General features: G+C 57.3%; 1 protein-coding gene across 1 annotated transcript in view; it reads left to right on the top strand.

Moving 5' to 3' along the window:
* Positions 1 to 3,308: 3,308 nt before the first annotated feature.
* Actbeta (inhibin subunit beta) overlaps positions 3,309 to 21,409 on the top strand; it is a 35,465-nt gene continuing 17,364 nt past the window's right edge. The window contains exon 1 of the mRNA XM_033480038.2: positions 3,309 to 4,368. Within this exon, the coding sequence (XP_033335929.2) occupies positions 3,504 to 4,368 (865 nt within the window). The 5' untranslated portion in view covers positions 3,309 to 3,503. The remainder of the gene's footprint in view (positions 4,369 to 21,409) is intronic.

The following is a 21,409-nucleotide window of genomic DNA, read 5'->3' on the forward strand; positions in this document are numbered from 1 at the left end:
ACCCTACCGATGAACGCGGCGATACGCGGATCCGGCCGGGTGTCGTAGACGTCCAACGCGGAGTCTTCGATCGGCCGAAGAAACTCGCCCGCTCGCGTGCAGAGTAATTTCATCGGCGATCCGATCGTTCGATTCGATCGCGATACGATGTACCTGGAAGAGAAATTTTCTGTCCACCGAACGCGAACGTCCCGGCCGTTACGGTGAAAGAAGAAAGCGGAAAAGTCGTGAAAGAATCGAGCCAGGCTGAAGGGAAGAGGGTAGAAGCATCGAGGGAGGGGAGGAGGAATCGTCGGCAAAAAGTTTGGCCGGTTCGATCGTTTCGCGTGGCCGAGAACGTTTTCGGAACACCGTGTACAGGGGACCACCTATATAAAGTTATCGGGGAGTTTAGCCGGTCGTTGCAGTACCTATATCGTGGGTGGGTGGATGGTGTTTCGTTCGGTGGTGGCAGCTAGCAGCGGTGTTACCGCTACTGGTTCTGCTGCTGCTGCTGCTGCTGCTGCTGCTGCTGCTGCTGGTGCTGCTAGTGCCGGTGCTGCTACTGCTACCGCTTTTGCTACTGGTGCTGGTGCTGGTTCTGGTGCTGGTGCTGGTGCTGCTGCTGTTGGCGGTGATGGTACGGCGGTGGTGGTATCGGTATTGGTAGTAGTGGTGGTGGTGGTGGTGGTGGATGCCCCTCAGTGTCCGGCGCGCCTCCGACAAGCGTGCTTCGGTCGTTACAGGGATCCTTCGGCGTTTCGTCTCGCGTTATCGTGGACGATATATCGGTGGCTCGCGGTGGAAAACGCGAACAGGAGAGAAAGGGAACGAACGGAAAGGACGAACGAGAAGAACGGGAATATCGAGAAAAAGAGGGAGAGAGAGAAAACGTAACGAGCGTACCCCGAGAGCGTCGCGACGAGCGTTAACTGGAAAAACGGTGTTGATCGGGCGGTCGGTGGTTGCGGCGCGGCGCGGCGCGGCGGCCTGTTGTCGGTGGTATCGCGAGCATCGGACACGCTGCTGCTGGACGCAGGGATCCGCGACTGGAAGATCCGCGAGATAGAGAAGAGGATGCGGCCGGGTTCCGCGTGCACCGAGAGGCTCGTGCACGCCAGGAACACGCGGTTTCTCGGACCACGGTCCCCCTCGGACGCGCATTAGGCTCCCTATCTCTCTCTCATTCTCTCTCATTTTCGGGAGGGCACACCGGGGCTCTCCTCGCTCTCTCTCTCTCTCTCTCTCTCTCTCTCTCTCTCGAGCTCTCGACGCTCGAACTCTCGCCACTACTCGCCTCGCACACGCAGCCGGCACGGCGGAACAAACCGGCAGTCGGCGAAGGGTGGTCGGGGCCGCTCGTTGGACAGAGCCAGCCACCGGGAGGAAGGAAGGCTCTCTCCTCGCCGGTCGGAGGACCACGGGATCCTCCTAAAGGAGCTCCGGCGCCGGCTCGGATGTCCATCGTTGCGCATTCGGTCGCGGCAGACTTTTAAATGGTGCATCATTCCGAAGAGCTTAGCCGTAGTGAGACATTAGGTACGCGTAGAAAGTGTCCGAGAAAGTCGAGGAGACCGTAGTCGCGCCGCGGTGATCGCGCGCACGATAAATCGAGATCGAGAATCGATCAGAAATTCGAACCGTACCGAAAGCATCCCCGAACGAACGCGTCTCGCACCGCCGCTGGAAAAACGAAAGGACGGAGGCGAACGATCCGGCGGAGAGGATCGCGGAGAGGAATCGGGGTCGACAAACCCGGTTCTCCCTCGAGTAAAAGTCTCGAAGCTCAAGGACGGTACCAGGATCGGGATCGAACGCGATCTCTCGGTCCGTCCGCGAGGAACGAGAGCCACGGGAAGCACGAGAGGCACGACGAGTGGCACGAGTGGCACGAGAGGCACGAGAGAGAGACACGTGAGGCACGACAAGCACGAGAAGCAGGAGAAGCACGAGGCGAGGTATGATCGACGTCGGCAGGGCGACGATCGTCGTCGGTGAAACGGTGCGGACGGGAGGAAGATAGGAGTAGGGAACCGATCTAGCGATAGGATAGATAGTCGGATAGTCGGGCGAATAGATGGATAGACGGATAGGTAGATAGATAGATAGATAGATAGATAGTTAGATAGATAGCTAGATAGCTAGATAGATAGATAGATAGATCAAAGTAGAGAACGAGCGGAGAGAACCGTTCAGGGGAGGGAGCGAGAGGAAGCGAGCCGAAAAGAGCGATACGGATACACGGGGATAGAGATAGAGACGAAGATCGAGACAGAGGTAGATCGTAGAGATAGAGATAGGGATAGGGATAGAACTAGAGGTAGGGGTAGAGATAGAAAGAGAGAGAAGGAACGTGGGTGGGAGAGAAGGAGCGAGGCCGGACCAAAAAGAGAAACAAGGGAGCAACGTGGGAGAAAGGATCGACGGAAGAGAAGAACGAGGATCGGGAAGCGGAAGGCGGAGAAGGAAGGCGGACGAGGCGAGCGGAAAAGGAAGCGGAAGGAGCGACGGCGAGCGGAGGAAGCCCGAGGAAGCGAAGAAGCGGGGGAGGAGGCGAAAGGAGGCGAGAAGAAGGCGAGAAGGAGGCGAAAAGGAGGGAGCGGCGGAGAGCGAGCGTGCCGGAGAGGGTGGGCCGCGTACCTGTGGACGTGCGAGCTGCAACAGCGAAAAGGAGCGCGAATGGCCGAAAACGCGGGCAGGGTGTACCCGGTTGTTACGGCGGTCCATCTTGCGGGTGAGATCGATCCTGAAACAGCGGCACCGGGTAGTTGGTAATGGGGGGTTTTGGCGAGAATGCCTTTTCTCTGTCGTCGTGGTCGTCATCGCCGTTCTCGTCGCCGTTCTACGCAATCTTCGCTGTTTCAACAGGTCCCACTTGTCGTTGTCGCCGACGTCCAAGCCATTGTTCATCGTCGCGCCGCGAGTCAGCAGAGGCTACTACTAGATCGGAGAACACAGACGTTCGACGAGATCAACGAGATCGAGAAGAGAGTCGCCGTCGGGAGCGAGATCAGTCGAATCGGCGTCTACGACGTAGCGTCGCGGTCGGCAAGCTCGGTCTACTCGATACGGCGAACGCGAAAACGGACGCGGACGCGAACGCGAACGCGAGCTCGGACGCGAACGCGAACGGTACCGTCCGCCTCCTTGGAGTCAGGGACGGGAACGAGCGGGATCGGCTCGCTCGTCGCGACAGATCGTGGACAACGATCGCGGAGGATAGCCTCGATCATCGGCCGAAAGATCGGAAGGGAGCAACAGCGTCAACGGGAGGAGGAGGCGGCGGGGAAGGCGGGGGAGGTGGAGGAGGAGGAGGCGGAGGAGGAGGAGGAGGAGGAAGAGGAGAAGAAAAAAGGAAACGAAGAAGAATACAGAGTAGTAGCGGGAACGGTGGACGTAGTAAAAGTAGCAGCAGCTGTAGCAACAGCCCTACCGGTAGCAGCAGCGGTAGCAGCAACGGTAGCGGTAGTAGTGGTAGCGGAAGGAGGAGGCGGTGGGGGAGGAGGAGGTGACTCGCCGCCGAGATGCACCAGGTGCCGTACAGAGCGGGACTCACCTCAAACGCAGGTCGAAATCGGAGCCGCTGGGAGAAGAGTTTGTTGGCCAGTCGTCGAACGAGAAGGCGCGACCCGCCTTCGATCGACGCGAATCGTTCCCATGGATCCCGCGATCGGCGACGGGACGACGGAGGAGAGGATCGAGGAGAGGATCGGGAAGAGGATCGGGAAGAGGATCGGGAGGAGCGCGAAGAGGAGCGCGAAGAGGAGAGAGAGCGCGAGTCGCCCGCGACGGTGCGCCTCGTCTCGAGGTACAGCAGCTGCAGAGCGAACTCTTGCCTGCTGCCCTCGAATCTGCTGCTGATAGGCCTGGCGATCTGCTGGCTGACCCTGACGGCGGTGCAACCTCGGCAAAACAATCACCATCAAACGTGTCCAGGTTGCCCGCATCAACAGCAACAGCATCAACACATGCACGAGGCGCACCGGGGCGGTGGTCCGAAAGACGCCGCCGCGCCCAGCCCGGACGATCTCCGATTGGAGGCCATCAAGCACCAGATTTTGACGAAGCTCGGCCTGAGGAGCAGGCCGGACGTGAACAGGACGCTGGCGACGGTCCCGAGACACCTGGCCCTCGAGACTCTCTACAGAGCCGAGGCGCAATCCTTTCGTTACCCGGACAAGACGCGAAACGAGCACGAGAACGTGTACTCGGCCGAGTTTCTCTACGGCGACGACGACTACTCCTATCGGAATCTCGACCAGCAAGCCGAGAGTCCCACCGAGGACACCGCCGGGATCGGTTACGGGGACCACGAGGACCAGGACGCGCAAGAAGAGATGGACGACTTTTACGCGAGGACCTCGGAGATCATCACCTTCGCCGAGCCCGGTGAGTTCACGCTGCTTCTCCCTATACCTCCTCCTCCTCCTCCTCCTCCTCCTCCTCCTCCTTCTATTTTTACTCGGACCCCGTTACTTTTACTTCTACTTTTACTTTTACTCGTTCCTCCGCCGCTCGCTCGTCCCCGTCCTTCCCCGTGATCGGCCGTTTTTCCGAAACCGGAGAATACGCGTGTCCACGCCGTCGCGTACTACGACACGGCGCGACGCGACGCGGAGATGAATGAACCGCTCTCGAGTGTCGGCTGTAAATGAACCTGTGCTCTCTCCTCCGCTCTCCTCTCCGTTCTCCTCTGCCCCCGTGCTTCGTTCTGCTCTGCGTGGGCGTGAATGACAAATGTTGCCGTTAGCTCGCCGCGATCGGTTTCGAACCAGAGAGTCGGTCTCGACGAGAACAACTCCCGTTCCCGAGGTATCAGCGGGACCAGCTTTCGGTCCGCTAATCGCGAAAACACGTTTCGCGTCCCTCCGTCGATCGTTCGCCTACGGAAAAAGAGAATCTCTTCTCCGGAAGAATTAGATCCGGTCGACGCGCGTACACGCCGCGCGTTCGGCGCAACGGTGGGCTTTAACGACGTCGAACGAATTACTCGAGCCCCGATAAAATCCTACTAAAATTGCTGGCTAATGCCGGCGCCGCACCGCGCCGCGCCGCGTCGCCGGGTAATTACCATCCGCGTCCGGTCTGGAGATGCCGATGGAAGATCGATGTTTTTATTTGCAATTTTCGATGACCGATTTCTAAGTCTCGAATCGATTCGAAGATCCAGTTTCAACGAGAGAGAGAGAGAGAGAGAGAGAGAGAGAGAGAGAGAGAGAGTGGGGGGGGGGGGAGGGAGAGAGTTTGTAGGTCGATTCGCAGCGTGCATAAATCATTTTTGTAACTTAAAGTTACTTCGTTACCTAGACAATTTATGCTTTCCAAAACAAACCGATCGATCTTTCACGTTCGATCTTTTTAGGAATCGATGCATCGGTCCAATCTGTTCGAACAAGATCTTCGCGGCAGCATCGATTCCCGCGGAACAGTAATGTCTCCCTAACCGACGCTTGGATCGTGCAGTAAAATGGACAATTTGGGAACAGGAGATACGATTATTCCAGCTTTGCACTATGTTTTCATAATCGTTGACAATCGGTAACTATAAAAACGAGTCGCGAGGCTCCTCTTCCCAAATTGTCCATTTTTCTGGACAATCCGAGGGTCGATTAGAGAGACATTACCGTATGTAGCCCGTTGTAGAATCGCGTCTCGAGTGGGCGAACCGAACGGCGAAGCTTCGGCCGGGTGAAACAGGACCCGGATACGTATACCGTGTCGTCGTCGTCGCGGCGAGTCGCGAGGAAAAGTTTCCTAGGAGGTCGATCGCGCTCGTCGAACGGCTCGCGACCCGCGCTCGATTTCGTCGCGGGGCCCTACTTTTCCGTGCACGCCCCGCGCGGCGACTTCGCGGCTGGGTTATATCGGGATCTCTCGCCTGGTCGCGGCTCGTCCGATTTCGAGCGTCTCTTGGACGATCGTCGCGGGAAGGCGGACGCGGGGGGAAGAAAGCTTTCGGTAAACGCGCGCGGAGAGCAGCCGTGAGAACACGTGGACGGGGAAGGCCGAGAGAAGAAAGGTGTAGCCGCGCGCGGTCTTGCTCGCGCTTCCGTTCGCGGTAGCGTTCGTGCCTAGGCCGTGTATCTAGGCTGTCGAGGCGGGGAGACGCGTGTAAACCCCGTCTTTAGCGCAAGGTGTAACGCGCGATGCTTATAATGCGGTGAGCAGGCGCGCGCCACGAGTCCGCGAGCAGCGTTTAACTTCGTTAAGTCGTTTGAAAATCCACCTCCCCTCGCGAGACGAATATGTAAATCTATTTTCTCGGGGCATGAACGGCCGCGCCGGTTACGCGCGACAAAGTCTTGTTACGGTCGCTATTATGGTCGGCGCGACGCGGAGTGCCAGCCGCCAGGGGCGAGGGGGCGAGGAGGGCGGCGATGCTCTTCGCCCGATACGGAGCAAATAACTTTATTATTTAGCGCGTGGCCACGTCACTCGGATTAGCCGCGCGCGCGTGTGTCCCCTTCTTTATTCTTTATTTTCGTTCCTGCGACCGCGACTCGCTGCCGCGAGTGCGGCCGACCGCCGCTGCAACCGTAACTGGCACGCCGAGTTCGAGTTCGAGTTCGAGTTCGAGTTCTCGCTTTCTTTCGACGAGTCGCGAGAGAGGTCCGGCCACTCGGGAGTCGAATGAAAGGAAAGAGAAAAGGGGTGAAAGAAGAAGAAAGAAAGAAAGGAAGAGAGGAGGAAAGAAATCCGCAAACGTCACGGATGACACCTTGGTCCGCATGCATGCGTGGCCACACGGTTGCAGCCACGTGGCTCGCGGCGATGGGTGTCGGAAGCGGCTCGGAAGCGTAGAGGAGCGTGGAGGAGCGGCTGCGGCTGCGGCCGCGGCCGCGGCCGGGGCTGGGGCCGGGACCGGGGCGATCTATAGTTCGTTCCGTAGTTCGCTAACTCTAAGTTTAACAATAAGGGTAATGGAGCCGGTCGGAGGTAGAGGCGGCAATATCGGCGAGCGTTTACTGCCGCGCGTTACCCTCTGTCTCCGTATCTAGCGCTCGTACCGGTAACCGTTCGCAGCCCCTTAAATTAACGAGCCTCTGTCGCGGATCGTTTCGAGCAGTTTCGAGATTCGATTTCGAGGCGAGCCCAGCCCAGTCGTTGCCGCTCGCGGATCGTTCTCCGTCTCGCCGATCGGAAAGAAAGCGAGCACGTGCATCGGTGCGGTGCGCGCACCTTTCGCCTCTCCCCTGGCGCCTCGCGCCTCGCGCCGCGCGATGCGGAACCGTCGGGGAATCACCGGAGCGGCGAGAGGGATCGCCGTGATTCATTCCGCCGCGATTCTGACCGCGAAAGAGGACGCGAGAACCGTTCCAGGCTCCTTTTTGCCATCGGCAGGCCTCGCCTCGCCTCGCTGCTCCGTTCGGAGATCGAAAGTCCGACCGTTCCCTTGTGCAACTTCTATCGCTCCGTGCCGTTTGCCTTTTGACCACGACGAACCACCTGCGAACGTCGCGGCAGCTTTTACGTGCCGTAAACGCGCGAATGCGGCGCGGCGGGCGAAAACGCCCCCGAGGCAGCGGCCAGCGAGTCGAATTCGCACGGGACGGGTGCTCCCGGAGAGCGCAACGATACGCTTTCGCGAGTCGTTCTCCCGAAATATGCTCGATATCCGACTCGATGGACGCGCGAGCACCGAAACGAGCGTGTTGCAGCGGCCGGCGACGGCGAGCGGGAGCAATGTACTCGCGTCGACCCGCGTCGACACGCGTCGACGCACGCGAGCCCCGGAAAAATTCGCGAAAGCTCGCGATCGGAACCCTCTCGATCGCTTCGAATCGTCGAATTTTCGGGTTCTCTCGGCACCGCGAACGAAGCGCGGGCGAAAAGAAATTGTCGGCGGCCGGTGCTCGGGGCTCGGGGCTCGGGACGAGCATCGCGTCGCATCGATGGGCGCACCGTAATGCGCCCTGCGCGATACTTTAACGTTAATGTCGCCGTCTCTATAGATAGCCAGCGAACACGTCATCCTTTTTGAAGAAACTAAAGAAACTATAAACCGCCCGCGCCACCACCTTCCCGGTATCGATCCGCGCGGCCGCCGGGGGGAGAAACTTTTTGTTCCATATTTTTTTCGTCCACGTATGTTACGAAAATCCTAAGCGACGCGCGGTGGCGTCGCGTCGTTGCACTCGATCGAACATCGGCGGAGGCGTCGCGAGACGTCGCGAGACGAGGCGAGACGAGGCGAGCGGAGGCGAGCGGCGGCGAGAGGAGGCGGGACGAGGCGGGGCAACGGGAAGAGCGTAATCAGCGTGTTCGCCGGCGTGTTCTCCAGCGCGGAGCAGGACCCGCGATTATCGGATCGGCCCCGCGAACACGCGAGAAATATTAACGAGTATTTCAACGACGCGCCGCCCGCCCGGAATTACCGTTGCGAACATTTTTATGGGCTGTTACGCGTCGTTTCGTTCTCTCGCGAGCGAGTCACGATTCTCGATTCGTCGCCGATTCAGCGGGGGATCGTCGGGATTCGTCCGCGAAAGGAGGGGCTTTCGCTGCGAAGGGAAGCTTTTCGGCCCGCGAATTTCGACGGGAAACCGGGATACCCGACAGATTTACGGACGCGTTTCCGAAATAGCCGGAAGGGAAGGGGCCTCGAAAAAATATTCCGCTTTCCTGGGGGATAGCGCGTAGGGCATGTGTGCAATAGAGAGAGAGAGAGAGGGAGAGAGAGAGAGAGAGAGAGACCCGGCCTGTCGCTGTTTCGGATCGAACAACCGAAGGGAAGGCGAAAGCGCGCCACGGGGCCCCTCTATAGGTAATCGAGGAAGCTAAACGCCGATGTTCGGTTTCAAACAGTTATCCGAGGAGGCGGCGTATTCGGTCGGCCACTTGGAATCGATACGTCGCGATACCGTGTAGGAACGCAGCGGAAAGCGATTCGGATAAGCGAGGAACCGCGTTGTGCCGCGCGCCGCGTCGGACGAGGGCAGAAGGCGGAAGGGTGCGAAAGGGTTTTCGGTGACAGGAAAGCGCGATCTGCCCGCGATATTCGGGCGGCGGAAAGACGACGGGAGCATCGGAGGGCGAAACGCGCGCGATCGACGGTCGCGCGTAAGAACAACGTTCTCGACGTTCGGGGCGTTCGGATCCGCGTAAGACCCCGTAAGAATTTATGCGTCGCCACCGTTCGCTCGACCGTTTCGCCCAGCCGTCAAGGACGAATATGAAATCTCCGGAGACAAGGTTCGAGACGACACGACGCCGACGCCGACGTTCGCGACGGAGGAGAGAAAGAAGCGGAGCCGGGACGAGACTCGATTCGTCTCGAGGGAGGCGACCTTCGACGAGTCGACGAGCGGAGGGATTCGAGATTAGCCGGTCGAAAGAGGGTGGAGGGGCGGGCTGGAAAGGGTGGAAAATGTCGCGGCACGGCTAACAATAATTGCCATCGGGATCCGCGTCCTCGTCCTCGTCCTCGTCGAGCGGAGTCTCGTCGAGGTCGTTACGGTCTCGTCTCGAGGTCTCTCCGCCTTCCGGAGAAAACGGCTCCTTTCAGGCCTCGGTTCGGTTCCCGTCCCCTCGCCCCCTCGTCCCCTCGTCCCCTCGCACCCTCTCGAGCCATCTCCTTCGGGACATCCTACGCCGCGCCGTTCCGTCGGCATTGCCCGAACGACGCGCCGATGCGTACGCCGCGCCGCGAGCCTGCAGTCATAATTTTAGCGGTTTATTGTGCCTACAGTTTTTCATGCTCTCGAAGAAACCATTACACGTGACAGGGGGAATTGCACAGTGTATTACCAGTGTGTATACCAGACGCGTCTGGAAACGGACGACCGGCTCTAGGCCCTAGGCTGCCACGCACGGCTGGTGGCCACCCCTTAGCGCGAGGCGAACCGAGGGCGAGCCGAGGGCGAACCGAGGGCGAACCGACGCGTAGCGACTCGACGCTCTGCCAACGATCATTCGGCCCGGTTAATTAGCCGGATCCTATGTCTCGCGTCCTCGCCCTCTTCCCCGATAAGCCTCCGAGATCCACTTTGCACTTTGCACTTTACACTTTGCACGAGCTCGGTTTCTCAACTATTTCACGCTCGACCAACTACCGGAATAATTAACCGGCACGACTCGCGATTCGCACCCTTTCGACCGATCGCGGACGAGCCTCGTTCTCTCTCGGCGTTCTCGGTTTTCGTCCGCCGGTTTAAAAAGGTCCAACGAATCGAGAAACGCGTCGCGTGCCCTCCGACGATCGCTCGACGGGCTTCTCGCGGCTCGGCCGCATCCGCATCCGCAGCCGCATCCGCAGCCCCAGCCGCAGCCGCAGCCGCAGCGTATTCGATTGTTTCGGGCGTTCGACCGCAAAGCTTTTCCTCTCCTTCTCTTCCATTTCCTTCCTCGCTCTTGCCCCTCCCCCGTCACCCTCCCTCACCGTTTTCCGCGTTGTTTTCTTTCGCGTTGCCCTCAGACACGCTTGCCCGTCGGAAACTTTTCTACGAAAGTTCCGATCGGATATTAATGCCGAGCGACCTTCTGAATATTTTATCCCCTCGGCCGTTGAAACCGAGGGAATCGATTCGTTCCTTTAACCCTCTCTCTCTCTCTCTCTCTCTCTCTCTCTCTCTCTCTCTCTCTCTCTCTCTTTCCCCACGAACCCGGCCGGCCGATTTTCGGCCCAGCTTTCTCTCTTCCAGCCTAACTCTTCCATCGAGCGATATCGATCGATATCGACCGCTTCGCGATTCGAGAACGATTCGTTCGCTTCCGATCGTCGAAACGAGAGACGTCGGAAACGATCGATGGGACTCGGACGAGACGTTTCGCGGCCAAAGAAGGCTTGCGGGAGTCGAGATACGTCCGGCAAATATCGCGAACGCGTTCGAGATTCGCGACAACGATCTCGCATCGTTCTCGTTACGTTGTCGTCCGACGCGGAAAGCATCCCAATTTTATTTTCCATTACCGACGTACGAACGGTTGATTCGCGAAACGCATGCTGAATGCCGAATGCTGACGCCGAAGCGGAAAGACGAAGCGTTGGGGTTGTCTTGAGACATTCCGCATAAGACAAGTCACCCCATCCCGAGTGCTTCGGTCTGCATGGGCGTATCTGAGATCGAGCCAGCGTCGGAGAATGCGCCACCGCTCCGATCCCGATACACGCGCGCTCCGATTCCGCTGTTCGAACCGCTTGTTACGCTTTCTGCGCGTTTTGCGCTTTTCTGTTGCGGCTGTGATCGCGGCCGCCCGCAAAAATTGCTCGCTGCTAGACGAGAGAGACCGACAAACGGAAGAAACAAGGAAGGCAAATTGGAAACGAGCGCGAACGAATTGCTGCGAACGTTCCCCGTTGCCGGACGAGATCTCTCATTGTCGGCGCAGGGTAGTAGACTGTAGACCGTAGACGGTAGACCGTGGACGGACGGATTCGACCGCCTCTATGTTCCGCAGCGGCTGGCCATTATACGCGCGCGACCGTTGTTCTCTTTTAAAAGAACTTGGCCGCGGCTCGACTTCGCCTTCGGCTACGGCTACGGCTTCGCCTTTACGCGACGATATACGAAATCTCGAAGATGATCGGAGCTCGCTCGTCAAAATCGAAAACGCCGGCGAATTGGAACGGGAGCGCGAGTCTCGAGAGGGAAGTCGGACGACACACCCGGACCGTCGAAACTGTCTTCTCGTTTCCTCGGGCCGAAAAGACGATAATCTCTTTCCCTGCCCCTCCCCGCCAGCGTCCCGTCGCGCCTCGAGAGCTCAGGCTCGCCGGTCAACGGCGAACTATGCCAAGGCTTGAAAACTCGCGGCCGCGCGCGCGATCGATCTATTTTCATTTAACGAAACCGCCTCCCCGGCTCTTGTTTTCGCGGACCTCGGCCCGCTCCGCGATCAGGTTATACAATCGATACGCGCAACCGCCGGCTGGATCCGCGGCGAACGGAAACGCGAACGCGGCGATTAAACGATCCGGTGGCAACGCGTCGCGACGCGGGGTAATCCGTTAAAATCCATCGGTTTGCGCGCGCTCTTAGCCGTAATAGCGCATTCAAGGTCGCATCGCCGCGTCGTCGCCTCGCCTCCTCGCCTCCTCGCTGCCTCGCCACATCGCCGCCTCGCCGCATCGCCACCTCGCCGCCTCGCCGCCTCGCCGCCTCGTCAAACGGTGAAACGTGGAAACCGTGGAAAGGGAGCTCCGCTCCGTCGAGACCTCCTCGACCTTGACTGCAAAGGATCCACCGGCTCGAGAAAACGATCCGTTATAGTCGGGTTTCTAATGGGCTCTCTCAACGGTAAACGATCGCCGGTAAAAGGACGATCCGACGAAGACGATCGGCCGACCGAGACGAGTTTTGGACCGAAGGGGGTAGGACCGAAGGGTGCTCGAAGGTCTCGGAAGGTCGCGACGTCGGGACCGACGAACCAGGACCGCGAACGAACTATAATAGTTCGGATAGTTCGGAGCGGGACAGGGTCGAGCACCGTTCGAACAATCGCGTCGAGGCGATCGAACCTGTCTCGAGGATCGATCTCTCGACGACTCTCGCGCGTTCCGCCCGAAGAATGTCTCGCGATGTCGTTCGACGAGCCAGTTACCCTCCTCGAACCGCGTTAATTAGCCTCGCGCCTCGCGCTCCGACGCGACCACCTCCTTTCTTCGGCCAGACGTCTTTCTCCGAACGTTCGTCGCGTCGGATCCGATTCTTCCGTAACGATCTCTCTGGAACCGCGTAGCACCGTCGGCTGGGTGTGTCTCTCGTCTCGAGCCTTTCGCCGATCAATCTGCTAACGAAGAAACGGGGCGCGAAGGGCGACCACCGGGCTCGACGATCGTTCTCTCTCTCTCTCTCTCTCGAAACTCTCCGGTCGCGACAAATCCGTCGTCTCGCGGCGTTTGGCCTCGTCTTCCGTTGGGCGCGAATCGTCGCGTCCAAAGATGGAGGAAAACGGCGAAGAAGAATCGTTCGAGAAAGTCGTGGACTCGAACCAGCGGCGAAGTTCGTTCGATCCGACGGAGCATCCCAGGGACAAACTCGCCGGTTAGGACGCGAGGCGAGCAGGGGTTAAGGCCCGACCTTCCCAGGCGGTGGCAACTAGCAAAAAAAATGGGGGATTCCACCCTTTGTTCCCCCGTCCCTTTGTCGCTATCGCGGCAAATATCGGCAAGGTAGGGGTGGGTGGTCGGAGGGAGGAGCCGCGGAGGAGAACGCGAACCGAGCAGCGAGGAGAAAGAAAAGAGAGAAAGAGAGAGAGAGAGAGAGAGAGAGAGAGAGAGAAGGCTAAAGAGAAAGAAGAAAGGGAGACAAAAAGAATAAGAACAAGAGAAAGGGTAAGAGTAAGAGTAAGAGTAAGAGTAAGAACAAGAGTAAGAGTAAGAGTAAAAGAAAGAGTAAGAGAGAGGAGCGGCGAGGAGAACGGCGGTACAGGGGGTCGACGGGATGTTCGGAATGGGATGGAACGGTTCGAGAGATGCGTTGGAGTGGGACAGGGTCGAACTCATGGACGAACGAGCCGACGGATAGGGCGGCTGGCGCCTGTAGTCAGATCGATGCACGTGGCTCCAGTTGGGCGCCGCTCTTCGTACATCTCCTACACTCCCTTTATTCCCTCTTGACTCTCCTCGTCCTGCCGCTACCCGGTACCCGGTACCCGCTACCCGCTACCCGCTGCTACGCTACTCTGCTCTAGGATAGATATCAAGGGTGTGTTTCCACCCTCCTCTCCGCCTCTTCTGCTTCCTTTTCCGCCTCGCTCTCCTTTTATCCCGACAGCCTTTACCCTCCTACGGCACGCCAATTCTTCCGCGCCCAGATACACCTCTCTCCTCCATCTTATTTCTTCTCGCTTCCGAATTCTTCCAGCCATCCACCGTGCCGCCCTCCCGCTCGCCTCGGATTCCTCTTTCTTTCGTTTCTGCGCGTTCCATCCGATTCTCCTTTTCGCGGATTCGATCGGATCCGGTTTCTCGGCCGCGTCCGTCCTCCCCTCCAGAAGGAGAGCGAGAGAAAAAAAGAATCGGAATACGAATTGCCGCGTTCCAGCAACGCGAAAATTGCGTGGGTTTTCCGGTTCACCAACCCCGTGTACCCAATTCATTTAATCGCCGTGATACGAGATTGGCGGGGTTGCGCTTGCGCGGAAGCTGTCTCTCCTCTGCTTTCCTCTCCTCTCCTCTCCTCTCTTCTTCTCTCCTCTCCGCTCGAACCCTTTCCCCACGATCCGGCCAAAGAAAGAAGGCGATGGAAAAGAAAAAAAATTTGATAACCCCAAGGATTTTTCCACTCGCTGGGTCACCAGGAGCATTCGTCTCGATGCAGTCTTTTCCGATCGGTCGGTCGCGCGCGGCCTGCCGGTTGGTTCAGGGACGTTCGAGGGTTTAGGCAGATCCTCCGGCGCGGTCGTTATACGAGTAAATTAATGATCGCGATATTGGCTCGGAATAAAAGCACCGAATTTCGTTCTCCGCGAGATGCCTAGGCTACAAAGAACGGTTGCCGGAAATTATCCTTTAACAAAGGAGTATGATTCGTGTAATTGTTCGCTCGGCCGCAACAGAGGGAAGTAGAATGACATAGACAACGAGAAAGGCGAGCAGAGGAAAGACAGATAGATAGATAGATAGATAGAGAGAGAGAGAGAGAGAGAGAGAGCGAGCGAGACGCTTCGGTTCGGGAAACGCCCCGCTCTCACGCCGATGCTCTCGCCTCAGACGCGTCTCATATTTTCCGCAGAGTCAATCGATCAACTTTACGACTTAAAACAACAGCGTTTTCATTTTTCGAAATGAAAGGGCCGCCCGTTGCGCAACTTCGAGCGTCGTCCGCGGAACTATCGGATCTTTGCCATCGTCTTTTCTCCATAAAAATCGGACGAAGATGCTCGGATCGAACGGGAAACCCGCGACGGGTGACGACGCGTGAAAATACTCGTGGCCGATCCACGCGACGCTCCGCGGTCCCTGAAGCTACCCTCCGCCTACTACCCTTAAGCGTGATTCGATTTCCCTTCCGGTCGCAGTCGCCGCTCTCTTCGTTCGCCGCGGGTGACCGCCGCCGCGACTTCTACTTTCGCGGGTCGATCGACCGATGTCCATCGAATTTCGTACAGCTTCTGGCCTCGCCGTCCAACTCTCGGTCTCGTCTTAGTTGCGCGGTTTTCAAGAATTTCTGTTACGAGCGCGACAGTTTCGGCCGGGGAAAATTAAACGGGGCGCGCTGTACACGCGACAGCGGGTCGCCGCCTTTATTAGCAAAGTTGGATTAGGATGGAAGAATCGCTCGTAAATTTGGTGGCTCGATCGGGGAGATTCGATGAAAAAGAGGAAAGAATATAATCGATTAAGGACGAAGACGATATATCCGTCGTTATTTTCATTCGACTCGAACGACCGAGCCGGTAACGTGTCCCGAGCTTCGAGGAGGATTTCCCTGGTCTTTTTCCGGGAATCTTCGGTGGAAACTCGTGGAATTGGGATAGCCGACCGAAAGGCGAACCCCGAATGGAATCGAAGCGGAGCCGTGGCGCGTCGGTGGCCGATGGCCGACTGTGCTCGCCGATGGCGTGCTACGCGAATTCGCGACGGCTACGATAACGAACGACATTGATATTTACGGGACACGGGTGAGGATGGGGATGGGGATGGTGTCGAGGCACGCGACAACCGATAAGTAAGTCGCGAAGCTAGGCGCTTCGTCCGCCGACGCGACTCGTTCTCGGTTTCCTCGTCGCGCGAACAGTCGATTCGCGTTAGAATTTTTCCGCGAATCAACCCTTCCTCCCCATCCTCTCTCTTTCCTCTTTTCTTTCGCCGCGCTAACGACCGACGAATCGATCGCGACGCGCGCCGGAAATCTGTTCGCGCGTGTACGTTTTCACGTTTCCACGCGCTCGACTCGAGACGTCTCCGAGGGAGAATTGCTCCGGGCGCGCTCGAAGCGAACTGCCACCGGCACGCATCGGTAACGACTGCTCGCCTCGACTCGTCTCGATGTACGAAAAAAAATAGGCCGAATCAAAATCTAATCGCAATCCGAGGCAGCTTGTCGAAGCTTTTTCGCTCGCGCGAAGGCGATCGAGATCCAGGGTAAAAATCGGAGCGCCGAATCTCCGACACGCCGATGCGCCGATGCGCCGAAGCGCGACCATCTAGGCAACCACGTGGCGATAGATCTGGATCAGGGTTACCGCACCAGCTATATCTGACCCTCTTATTTGACTGACCGTATTACGGTCAATAGCCTCGGCCCTATAAGATGCGATATATCGCGGGACTGTGGCTGTGGCTCTGGCTGTGGCTCCGGCTGTGGCTGTGGCTCTGGCATGGCGTGGCACTATCGAGTCACACGTCGCTTACGTGTCGCAGCGTAATTAGATTCGCTCTGAGGTCGGCGAGGTTCGACTTTCGACCGTGGAAGGAGCTTGGCGACGAGCGGTTTCGACTCGACGTTCGTCGATGGTGACGGTGGCGGTGACGGAGTTGCCGCGCGACGGTGTCGACGAGAACCGTTCTACCTCTCCCTCGTCTCTCTCGCTCTCTCTCTCTCTCTCACTCTCTCTCGTCTCTCTCGTCGCCAGCCCTCTCCCCCTCGTCCCGCCCCATCCCTGGCCTCGTCGCGTAATCACTTTAAACGGTTTTATCGATAGTCCGTCGTGCCCGACACTCGACTTTTGCCTCGGTCGCGACGCTATGCCTCGTCCAATGAATTCCAGATAAAAGCTTCCTCGAGCTTGTGCACTCGTTCCGTTCCGTTCCGTTCTGCTCCGTTCCGTTTCGTTTCGTTTCGTTTCGCCTCGCTTCGTTCTTCGTTTCGAAGTAATAACGAGTCGCGTCGCGTCTCGACGACTGTTCCAGCCGCGCGATGATTCCTCGTTAGGAACTCGCGACGCCGTGAACCCTTTCTCTCGCGGTTTCCGCGTCGGAACTTTGGCTGGTCGGATAAATATAAATAGGTGCTCGTCGGAAAGTTCGTTTCCCGTACGATCGAGGCTGCTTCCCGACTTTTCAAACGACGTGCTTGTACGGCAAGTTGTTTTTAATGCGCTTGTTTTCACAGGGCGAGATCGCGAGCGTGACACGTCGTCGTCATTCGATATCCACGCGACGCTCGACGCGCGACGGCCCTGCTAGAAAGGGTGGAAAGAGTGGAAAGGGTCGGAGGAGGGACACTGGGGGTCGGACTAGCAGCGTATTCCGGCATCGTAATCGAATTGAGAAACGCGAAGACGAAATTGGATTTGCGGCTGCGATCGTCGTTTACGTCGTTTACGCTGTTTTCGGACGACTTTCCAGAGGCTTTCCAGAGGCTTTCCAGAGGCTTTCCAGAGGCTTTCGAGAGGCTCGGGTCGCGTTTAGGGACCGGCCTGTTTGTCGGGATTCGGCGGAATCGAGCAGGGCGCAATCTCCCGAGAAGTCCGACCGCGTCGAATTCCTTCCCCCGAGACCTTTGTTATCCCGGTTCCTCGAGGGGGGCCGATTCGAGCTTTTTCCAGTTCCTCCTTTCGCTCTCTCGTTTATTCGTCCGCGGCCGCAGCGATAACAGTTTGCGAACGAGGTAAAAGCTTTCTCTGGTCGGGCCCTCTCGTCGCCTCGTCTCTTCTCTTCTCGTCCCATCTCGTCTCGTCTCTTCTCGCCGATAGACACTGCCTCCTCTGTTCCAGCATTTTTTTTCCCGTTCCGTTCGGTCTTCGTCGAGTCGGCGGCATTGCATAACTATATATTCGAGAATTCCGAGCGCGCACCCCTCGTCTTCGATAAGATTTCTCGCGATAGATTTTCTTTCGTTCGAACGAAAGGGGGAGGAGAGGTAGGCGAGGTCGACGACGAGGACGACGCGTCGAATCTACGTTTATCGTTCTATCTCGACCAGATCGGAGGCGTCGCGACGCGATGCGACGCCGAACTTCTCAACGGTCGATGCCGCCTTCTTTTTTTTTAACAAAATTGCGAGTCTACGATTTTCTTCGAGTCTCGCGCCCGTGAAATTGTTTCCCGTCTCGGAACCGTTTGCTTCCGATGCAACTATTCGGCAGGAAGCCGTCCCCCGAAAATAGACTTTGCCCGCCCGTCGAACGGGAGGATATGTCGGGGGTCGTCCGAAGAAAGAGAAACGGCAGGTGGTGATTCGAGTTTGAAAATCGGACGAAATCGATCGAAGGGCTACGGAGACCCCTTCGACAATTTTTTCGGTCGTTCGGTACGATCGCATCGAAGAAGCGTCGCGACGCTTTCGGGAACTAATTCCCCGAAGCCGCCTAAACCGAGATTCAGAGAACAGAGAATCGCATGCTAAACGGTGTTCCTTTTTGCGAGCCTCGAACAAGGCGAATAAGGCGAACAAGGCGGACGTAAAATCACCCTGGTAACGAGACGATCCGTGGAAAAAGAAACAAGAACCCGAGAAGGAAGGAAGGAAGAGTATTTCGGCGAAATATCGTCCCCGGAAAATACGCAACGAAATGAAATAGAGTGCGCAGCGCCGCGAAGGAGGTCGCCGCGGCTCCGGGTCTTCTCTAATTCAACGGCTCGACTTTCCGTCCGTCTCTTCCTCGGTTCGGTCCCGAGCAGACCGAAACCGGGCCAGTTTCGTCGATCGCTCGTCACCCCGGGGCCATGCTAATGGGCCGAATCGGTGATACGGCGATTCAACGTCGCCGAGCGTACGCGTGTCGCCGAGCTGGCAAATGGCAAACTCTTCGACAGATTAAACCGGGGAAGATTAAAACGCGCGGACCGCGTCGGCTGCTTCGGAATAACCTGACCCAAAAAGGAAGGCCAACGTCGAACCCCGGGTCAAATACGCACGAATTCCGATAGAAAGAGACGACGCGACGCTGCCGGTGTCCCAAATACCACGTTTCGTCGAATACTTTATGGCCGATCGAACTCCTTGAACCGTATCTTCGCGTCAACGCTCATAGTTTTAGAGATTCGTTTGATACTTCTACCTCGTTTGCACGTTTTAGACCGTATAACATTACTATGTATTTTGCAGCGTCGCGAGGTCTCTCGCGTTTCGCCTCAACATTCTTTCTGCGCGAAGGAAATAATCGTCCGCGATCACGCCCCCGAATCCCCTGAACGTACCACGCCGTTCGCGAGATCGCCGATCGATGAATCGGATTAGGTGTTCGGGGCGATCGACGTTGGGATTTCACGATTCGAAATTATTCGGAGATTCCGCTGGCCAACGTCGCGGGACGCGTCGATACCGTTGCGTGTCCCGCGAGTCCCGTGTCCCATGTCGGCTCTCTATCAATCCTCGGTTGTCGTTGCGTCATTATGGTCCGCCAGTTTTACTTTTGAAATAGAATATGCAACGTTCGAATTGTAATTATAATTTCTTCCGATTCAATTTTATCGTCCGTTCTGGAATACTCGAAAATTCAGCGAAGTAAAGCAGCGCGACAGTCGAGGGTTAAACCGTGCCCCGTTCGCGTTCCAGATCGATAGTCACCGGCCAAAGATTATAATTGGTCGGCCGGAGCTAGTCCGCATCGCCAGCGAAACGTTCGAATAATTGTCCGAAAAGAACTGCGCTCGCATCGAAAAGTCACGGCGTGTCGCTGGGTGTGACGGCTGTCGGAACGGGGCACTTTCCGATGGCGGGGAGGACTCTCGAGAAATGCTATCGGATAATTTCGTTTTGGCAACGCGGACGAGAGACGGCTCTAGAGCGAAGGGCGAAGAGCGAAGAGCGAAGAGAGAGAAAGAGAGAGAGAGAGAGAGAGAGAAGGGTTCTTTATGCTGCCGGATCCCGAAACAGACCACTCGACCAGAAAAATGGTCCTCGACTTCGCAAGAGAGCTCGCCCGACGAAAAGCGAACGTCGCGAAGCGGCACGACGCGGCGTCTATTAAGTATACATTCGAGCAACCAAAGAGTCTCTCGACTGCACGAAACTCGATTCGCCCTGTCGCCTGTCGATCGAAGAACGTTGACTAGCCGAGCGGATTCGGTTCTCAGGTTGGTCGATCCTAGGACCAGATTTCCTCAGCTCCAAATTACTCGCCGTTATCTATGGACGTTTTAGCACCCACGAACGATCCCATCGAATCGCATCGATTCGCACCCGCTCCGAAAGAAAGGTCTAGAAGGCCGAAGCATCCTTGTCATCGCGGACGTCCAGAAAGGAGCTGCGACCTGCTGCAACTACTGGAAGGGGATCCGGTCCCCTCGGAGTACGAGGAAGAGACGAAGGAGGAGGCGGAGGAGGACGAGGAGAGATCCCAGGAAAAAAGAGACAGCTCGCGTGTCGCAGCGGCGTTGCACGTTGCACACCCGAGTAGGAATAACAAAAGAGTGTCCGCTCGAAGCCCGCCGACGACGCTAACAACCCTTCCAAATGATGTTGTCCCGACAGGAAAAACGAGACAGGTGAGAAGAGACGGGGGACGGCAGATCAGACGGCAGGGTGGTGTCGCATTGCGGCGCTAAGGGACAAAAGTGCCCGATGCGATGCCACGCCACGCCAAGCCACGCCGCGTTACGCAACGATACGATACGCGTTGCGTACCGACCTCGAACCTCCCAGCAAAGAAGGGGGCCGGTCGAAAGTCGAACGGCGCGGCGATCCTCCGCGGTTCCAAGGCCGATGCGACTAGACGAGAGTCTCCATCGGAGACGGAAATTCTTTATCGGGAAAAATTGACGGCGACAAAGGGTCGAAAGAGAAGAGAGAGAAAGGCTGTTTCGTCGAGAGGAGAGGGAGCAACAGATTAATTGGGAGCAGTCCGAACTCGGACGAGCCCGAGGACAGCCGAGTCCGGTCTCTCGCGGTAATTGTTTCTTCGGTTTGTTTACCGCTTACCGTTTGCCGACGTTCCGACATGCCGACGTCCCCCGACAGCGGAGAACTCTGGCCCGTTTCCGTGGCCAAAGGTTTCGCGACGGTATCTCGCCTGGCATAATCTCGAAAAGAGAGAGGGAGAGAGAGAGAGAGAGCAGCTCCGGAGTCGAAAACAGCGTTCGCCAATGGACACGCGGCGCAGAGATTCGCTTATTCTTTTTGCCGTTAAACCAGCGAAACGCTGAACAGCTCGAGCACTTCTCGAGGCAGGGTAAGACGGTTTACCGTCCTCGTTAAATTGTCGCTCGAATTGTCGGTATTTGTTCATCGACGAGCGTCTCTCGCGGCAACCTTTACGTTTTCGCGAATTGCCCGTTACGAAATACTCTCGTTTCGACGGCGTGTAAAGGCGAGTTACGAGGCGTCCCTCGGTTCCGCGCGCGTTCTTCGTTATCTCCGTTTCTCCGTGTTCGGAGGAGAGAAAGAGGGAGAGGCGCGGACAAGGTGAAAGAAATAGGGGAGCAAGGAATATCGCGGGCGATATTCCGAAAAGATAAATGTTCGCGCGAGATGTCGCCGCGAGCGGTGATTTCATCGTCTTCTAGTCGCAATTGTGTCACAGATATTTCACCGCTAAAAATCCGAATTACTTTTTGTCGATCACGTGCCAAGGACGAAAAGCTTTCCGGAGCCACGCTTTA

Source organism: Megalopta genalis, chromosome 11 (assembly GCF_051020955.1).
Source record: "Megalopta genalis isolate 19385.01 chromosome 11, iyMegGena1_principal, whole genome shotgun sequence".
Taxonomy (NCBI): Eukaryota; Metazoa; Arthropoda; class Insecta; order Hymenoptera; family Halictidae; genus Megalopta; species Megalopta genalis.